This window comes from Oryx dammah, unplaced genomic scaffold (assembly GCF_014754425.2).
Source record: "Oryx dammah isolate SB20612 unplaced genomic scaffold, SCBI_Odam_1.1 HiC_scaffold_290, whole genome shotgun sequence".
Classification (NCBI taxonomy): domain Eukaryota; kingdom Metazoa; phylum Chordata; class Mammalia; order Artiodactyla; family Bovidae; genus Oryx; species Oryx dammah.
In genome coordinates this window covers 5,580-12,954 of record NW_024070457.1, presented here as the reverse complement: position 1 = coordinate 12,954, position 7,375 = coordinate 5,580, and the positions used below count along the sequence as shown (strand labels likewise).

Here is a 7,375-nt window from a genome sequence, read left to right as displayed (position 1 = left end):
CCATGACCTTCCCGGCTCACCGTCTTCCAGTCCACATGCCTGGCTGCCGGGCAGGCAGGGCTCAGCCACATCCAGGCTGTGCTCTGACGGGGGCACCACGTCCAGGCTCACAGAGAGGAGGAGGGACTTCTGGGAGACTCAGACAAACTTCCACTTCCTGCTTTCCAGGTTGGGGAACTGAGGCCCAGAGAGGTCACAGGCCTGACCCAGGGTCACGCGGTTGGAACCCCCATGCCTTCTCTTCTCCGTATCCTTTCTCTGATGCATTCAATGGATTCAAAGCATTCAAAGCATTCAAGTTGTCTCTTAGTCTTAGGTGGAATCTCAGGATGAGTTCAAGTCATTAAACTGGGATCAAACTGGGGTACAAAGAGCATGACACTCCCTCCCTCCCTCACAGCACTGCCCCTCCCAACCCCAGCAGTGCCCACTGGGAGGCCCGCAGGCTCCAAGGCTCCACTGGCAACTGGGGCTCAAGGAGCTTTGTGAGTCCAGGGAGGTTCTCAGGTTTGCTCTGTGTTTCTCTTTCCAGCCTCAGCTTGTCCCAGGGTTTATTATCAGCAAAGGTGACAAGGGCCCTGATGGCAAGAAGCTGGCTGGGGCTCAGGGTGCTGGGGCTCAGGGTGCTGGCCCTTCCGCTCTGGGGGTCTCTCAGCAAATAGTCCCTTGGAAACAGGGCAGCTGTCCCTGAGGAGGGTGTGGGCTGGGAGGGGCCTCACTCTCCCCACACTGGACCCTGGAGGAGCCCCTGTGTGAGCAGGACTGCAGCCCTGGCTGGCGGGAATGTCTTGGGCAGATGACCTGGGCAATTCCATGGTCTCCAGGGTCCCTGCCACTCTGGCCACGTGTTCCTGTCACAGCCCTGAAACCCCTTGAGGCCCCTGTTCTCCTGTCTCAGTTCCAGTCCAGGCCCCTACTCCACAGGAAGGTTGGCTCCATGCCTGCATCTCTTCTGTGTCAGAAGACCCCTACCGGGCTGCCTCAGGGCCACTGGGACTCTGGAATCCCCGCCCCCCCCCCGCCCCACTCTCATCTCCACTCTGCGCACCCCACCCAGTCCCAGGAGCAACTCAGGACTGTCTCCTCCCAGGGGTCCTGCAGGGGCCTCTTCTTTCAGCTCCTGCCCTTAAAAGGGAGCCTATCATCTGTCCATCCTCACCCCCTCCCCGGGATGCCCTGAAAGGCCCACATCAGCATCAGACACAGCATCCTTGTTCATTTCCAATCCCTTGGTTCCCAGGTTGGAAGCTGCTAACCAGTCTCCCAGGCCAGGAAAATCCTCACTCAGGTAGGACTACTTTCTAGATTTTTCTGGCCTCTTACCTGGATGGCAGCTTTGAAGCTAAAAAAATCAAACATGATGTTGTCAGCTTATTCTGTGGTTCCTCATGATACCACCCCAGAGTCATGCTGGGTGAGGGTCTCCTTTCCCCAGTGGGGAAGAGTCACATGTTAAGGCAAAATGGGGGGGCAGGAATTCAGAACAGTTCCTACTTCCCACGTCATCTGCTCCCCTCGGCCTTGCTCTCACCCCATGGCTCCTCCCTGTTCACCCCTGGAGCTTCCCTCCTCTGGTTGGGGCTGTGTCCCTCAGATGGCAGCTCCTGCTAGTGACGCTGCAGGGAGGACAGGCCAGGACACGTGTGTCTTCAGCTTGCTATGGAAGGAGGCCGAGGGCCGTGAGGGTGGATCCTGGGTCCCAGAGCCCCAAGCCTTGGTCCTGGCCTCCAACCCATGGACCCTGCTGACGTGTGGGCTGTAGAGCAAAGTGCTCAAACCCACAGCTTTAGCTGTGTTTTCTGAGGTCCCTCTTCCTAGTCCTGCATGCATCAAATGAAAGCATTTGATTTCTTGAGCCTTAGTTTTCTCATTTATAAAATGGGGTTAGCAGTATAATCCACAGTCTCTTTTCTGAAACCCTTGGGTCAGATATGCTCCAGAATTCAAAATTTTTCAGTTTCAGACAAGTGACATGGTGCATCTATTCTATATGACATAACATCCCACTGGGGTCTGGAAGTTCCTTGTAATCAAATACATTAGTGTTTATACACCTGCACTTTTGAGCACTCATAATACATAAAACAAATGAAGATCATAAATTTTCCCAGATCTGTTCAGGTCAAATTCTGCTACCAAATGAATTTTTTAAAATTCTTGTTCAGTTTTCAGAAGCTTGAAGGTTTGGGGTTGCAGATAAGGATCATCCTACCTTGCGTCTCTATGGATAATGGGACACAGCCCAAAGAGATGTAAAAAATGTTCATGGTTGAGGCCTGACCCAACCCAACTGTGAGGTTTGGAATAAGACAAGTCTCCTGACAAGGCCAAGAGCAATGGGTGGAGAGAACCATTTGGAGCGGCTGTTCTGTTACCCAAGTGTCTGAGCCTTCCAACTCCACAGATCCTGAGCCTCAGCCCTCATGGGGCCCTGAACCCTTTCCAGGCATCTGACACAATCCACCTACGGAAACTGGATCTTTCTCTGGGGGGTCCTCAGGGAAGACCACTGCTTTACTGGTGACCGTGACCTGCCTGACCATCACAGCACCATGCCCACCCGGCGGACAACCGTAGATGATGGCACCGTGTTAGTAGTGTGCTGCCTCTCCCGCCTGCCGCAGCTCTTCTCCACCTGCGTGGCCTTCTCACTCGTGGCTGACATGGGCTTTGGGAGAGGGGCCATAGGTAACTGGGCCATGTCCTTCTGGTGCGTCTGTTTCACCGTGACCTTCATCATTACCGTAGTTGAGTGTTGCAGGTGCTGGTCCAGCTTTCCTTTCTTCTGGTACAACATCTCCGTCACCTACGCCTCTTACGCTGCCCTCATCTGCCTCTCAGCCTCCATCATCTACTCCATCACCTACGTCCAGTTCGTGCCATATGGTCCTTACCGGGACCGGGCAATCGCCGCCACTGCTTTCTCCTGCATCGCGTCTGTGTGGTATGGCATAGAAGTGGCCGGGTTGTGCGCTTGTTATGAGCTCAAGGAGATCTTCTTCTATGAGCACACCACGCGAGCCCTGCTGAAGGTGCTGGAGACCTTCGTGGCCGGTGTCATCTTCGCCTTCCTCAGCAACACCTCCCTGTACCTGCACCAGCCGGCCCTGGAGTGGTGTGTGGCTGTGTACTCCATCTGCTTCATCCTGGCAGCTGTGGTCTTCCTGCTGGACCTGGCTGAATGGGAATACATGCGGCCCAGGCCCTTCTCCATTTTCCAGCTAGTGCTCACGCTGCTCTCCGTCCTCCTCTACGTCAGCGCTCTGGTCCTCTGGCCGCTCTACCAGTTCAGCGAGGAGTTCGGTGGACTGCCCCAGCGGTTCATGGACATGAGCTGCGTTGATGACCTCTCCTACGACATGTGCGCCTGGGACCAGCGCCTGGCTGTGGCCGTTCTGACAGCCATCAACCTGCTGGTTTACATGGCCGACCTGGGGTACTGGGCCCGCCAGGTTTCTGTAGGGACTGAGGATGTCTCCAGCGCTCCTGATTCTGGCCAGTCCTATCCAGTGTCTTCACAGAGTGAAGACACCCTATGACGTCCTCTTCCTGGCTCCCCTCTCTCCCTCCTCACATCCTTCCCCTTTCCTCCCACTCTCTTTATGTTTCCTTCCCTCCTTCTGCTGTGTCTCCTTCTTCTTTTGTTGCCCACATCCTGTTTTGTCTCTTTTTCTTGCTTCTCTCATCTTTTTTATATGTTTTGTTTTTTGCCCCTCTTCCATTCATCCTTGGCTTTCTCATCTCCTGTGTCCTGACCACCTCTCCGCATCTTCCTTCTTCTGATCCATCAGGACCTGAGACTCCTTCCTTCTCTGCCCACCACCCCCTCTCACCTCCTAACGTGCTGACTCCACAGCACACAGCCCTCTGTGCAGCTGTTCACACCCTGAGCCTCCGGAGGGGCCTCGTTGCCAAAGCGTGTCTGTCCCCCTGGCAGTGCCTTACTGGTGTGGTTGGGGGAGTTTATGGGGTGTGGGCGAGTAGGAAGGGATTCGGTTTTTTTTCTCCCAGTGGAGCAACTGTATAGTGCACTTCCCCTTTAAGTTAGAAAAAAGATCTCTGAAGGTCAATAATTTCTAGTGGGTGAGATTCTTGCATGAGATACTCTGGGTTCCTGGGCCCCACTCGCTGCTCAGTCCTCCAAGAGATTGGCTCCAGAATTTTTGTAAGCTCACAAAACATCCATTGCTTAGAGGGCATCTTAGAGGAAGCCAGGGGTAAATGCCTTCCATCCCAACTACTCTCTGGGGAATTAAAAAAAAAAGAGCTGGTGAGGAACCCCAGGGTCTTTAAGACACCTGTCTGCAGTGTTTGCGAGGGGCAGCGATGTGGTCCCCCTGACTCAGTGAGACGCTGCCAACCTTAACGCTGTAGTTTGTCTGGGTGTTTTGTTTTGTTTTCCATTTTCTTCTTCTGTTCTGGAGGCCACAAATTACTGAGAGACTATTCTTCAAGAGAAAGTTTCAAATTTTCTTTGGCAGGTGGTTTGTAGGGGATGGGGTTGCTGCTTCCATTGTCAAAGGAACTGTATTGTTTGAACGTGAGGGGACACATACGTGTGTTTTTCTATGTCAGTTGCTTTTTGATGTTGCTTCCTGCTTCTCTGGGACTCAGGCATAATTTGAACTATATAAATGTGCACAATTTAACAAGATTTTCTGAAGCTTCTTATTCCTATCAGCACTGCTGACAATCATAGAGAATGGCTTTTTCTATTCTCCCACATTCATAATAAACTTTTCAACCTCAATATAAACATGAAAGAAAAGAAAGCAAGAAAACAAAACAAAATCCTCATACTCTACTTGCTGCAAATTTGCCTAGAGCTCAGAGGAGTCCAAGTCAATTTCCACCCTCACCCAAACAGAGGTCTCTGGGCGCCCCTCCCACTGACTCCCCATCCAGGCCTGGGCTAGAGCCTGGGGGTGTGGCCCAGCCTATGACACTAGATGTTGGGCCCCACCTCAGTGCCCAGTATCCTGTCCCCTAGCTCTTAAAGGGGCCGTGACAGCATCTGGATGCTTCGCTATAAATGTGTGTGCTTGTGTGCATGCTCCGTGCACATGTGTGTACGTGTGTGTGCTCTTGTGCTCCGTTGCATTGAGATCAGCAGGCCTTTACAGTAACTGGTGGCTGTGAAGGTCCCACAAGTCTCCTGTCATCAATTACAAAGCTTCAGAGCCCAGCATCCTAGTGTCACCAGGACCAGAGGGGCCGGCAAGCAGAGCTGCGGGGGAGGGGAGGGGAAGGAGCCCCTCTGCTGCCACTCACTCCTGTCCTGGGATGAAGCGTGTGATCTTCACCCATTGGTAGAGGGGTGGAGGGGAGGGCTCCCAGAAGGTCATCCTATGGCAGGCAAATCTTAAGAGGGAATGAAATAAAATTCATATTTTAAGGCAAGGGAAGAAAAGTTTGCAAATAAAATGTTTCTCTGTCCACTGGGGCCTCTTCTTTCCTTGCTAGTGTGCATTGTGCATTAATCTGACCTCCTAAAGAGCAGAAATATCTGCTCCACCATAGAGATCAATTTTTCTAGCCCAAACCATGGAACTTCTTAGAAGATAACACTGCTTACTTACTTACCTTACTTACTTACCTTACTTACTTTACCTTACTCACCTTACTGGGGTCACTAGATGTATTACTTGTGTTCTGCCCATCTTACAAGATTCTTGTTTCTTGAGACAATGATGAAAAAAGTAAGATAACTAGGCTACTTGAACCCGCCTGCAGTGCAGGAGACCCTGGTTCGATTCCTGTGGCAGGAAGACCCCCTGGAGAAGGGAGAGGCTCCCCCTCCAGTGCTCTCGGGTTCCCCTGGAGGCTCAGTTGGTCAAGAGTCCACCTGCAAGGCGGGAGACCTGGGTTCCATCTCTGGATTGGGAAGATCCCCTGGAGGAGGGCATGGCAACCCACTCCAGGATTCTTGCCTGGAGAATCCCCATGGACAGAGGAGCCTGGAGGGCTGCAGTCCATGAGGTCTCAAAGAGTTGGACACAACTTAGCTACTAAGCATACATTAGCACTGGCTACTTGAAATGAAATATATAGTTCTCTAAGATCCATGATTGTAGTAGTGTGATTCTAGATATGAGAAGAAGCAACAAGTAGAAACCATCTCCTGGAACTGAGAGACTTGTAAGACTTGTAAGGCAGGTGGTCCAGAGTCTTTGAGCTACTGTTGCCAGGACAGGGTGAGTAATATCATGTGAGTGGCCTATCAGTGAAATCCCCAACTGACCTGGGAATGAGCATTCCTAGCACCCTGGGACAAATTGGTGAAAAATGTCTCCTAAACCTTGGCTGAAATTAAGACAGAAACAGAGGAAGTTGTGTGATAAAGAATGTTGCCGACCACCCAGGTCTACAAGAATCAAGCCAGGACTTCCTTGGTGGCCCAAGGTCTAAGACTCTGCACTCCCAACGCAGGGGGCCCAGGTTTGATCCCTGGTTGGGCAACTAGATCCCACATACTGCAACTAGGACCCAGCCTAGCCACATACATAAATAAAAACATATGCTTTTGAAAAAGAGAAACAAGTCATTAGCCACTGCAGTCGCTGATCTACAATCCACCCTGGAAGGAATTCAGGGTGAAAATCAGGATAAAGTACTTTGTGCTTTGGGGCAAGTGTGAGAACCAGACCTCAGATAGTTAGATATTTTCAGGAGACTTTTTTTATGAGCCCAGTTTTTTGCATCTTCCCATATTCAGAAAGGCACTAAAACTATTACCCAAGCTATCTGGTCCTCATGAAGAGCAATAACCTATACCAAGCTGTGTGTCCCCAACTCACATACATCCTGCCCTCCTTCTTACTTCTCCAGGACAGGCCTCAGAGCTTCCTGAGAGATTGTCTCCCCAGTTATACTTCTCAGATTGGCTCCAATGAAACATGAGCATGGATGAGTCTCATCACTGATCTGAGCTCCAGTTTCCCATTTATAAAATAGGAAAATTAGGCTAAAATCACGGTTTTTAAGCTATGTCCTCTGGAGACCTTGGTTTCTAGTGAGATGGTGGGGTTGCAAGTATGGTGTTGGCCCACCCCGCATTTTCTCTAACCAGAGCAATCTGGCTTGAATCAAACTCCCACTCAAGATCTCATTTGAAAATAAGATTGGAAAGATTGGAAGTGATTCATATGCTCATCTTTAGGGTGGTGGTTAATAAACTATGGTGTAGACAGAAGAAGGAATACTAAACAGCTGGAAAAAACTGAAGATGCTCTCAAATAATGATAAAGGAAATAGCTCCAGTATATACAGAGTAAAAACAGTAAGATATACAGTATGCTATTTTAAAATGTATAATAGTGAGAGAAATACAATAAAAATAAAAGATTCTGTCGATGATTGGTTTGCTTCAAGAAAC

General features: G+C 50.5%; 1 protein-coding gene across 1 annotated transcript; it reads left to right on the top strand.

Annotated features, from left to right (window-relative positions):
• Positions 1–929: 929 nt before the first annotated feature.
• LOC120859229 (myeloid-associated differentiation marker-like) lies at positions 930–4,654 on the top strand. Its single transcript, XM_040235409.1, has 2 exons — positions 930–1,288; positions 2,166–4,654. Exon 2 carries the CDS (start codon positions 2,553–2,555, stop codon positions 3,537–3,539), a length of 987 nt encoding a protein of 328 aa, XP_040091343.1. The 5' UTR covers positions 930–1,288; positions 2,166–2,552; the 3' UTR covers positions 3,540–4,654.
• Positions 4,655–7,375: the final 2,721 nt, after the last annotated feature.

Excerpts from the sequence above, each read along its gene's own strand:
- LOC120859229 (XM_040235409.1), top strand. The coding sequence starts at position 2,553 with ATGCCCACCCGGCGGACAACCGTAGATGATGGCACCGTGTTAGTAGTG.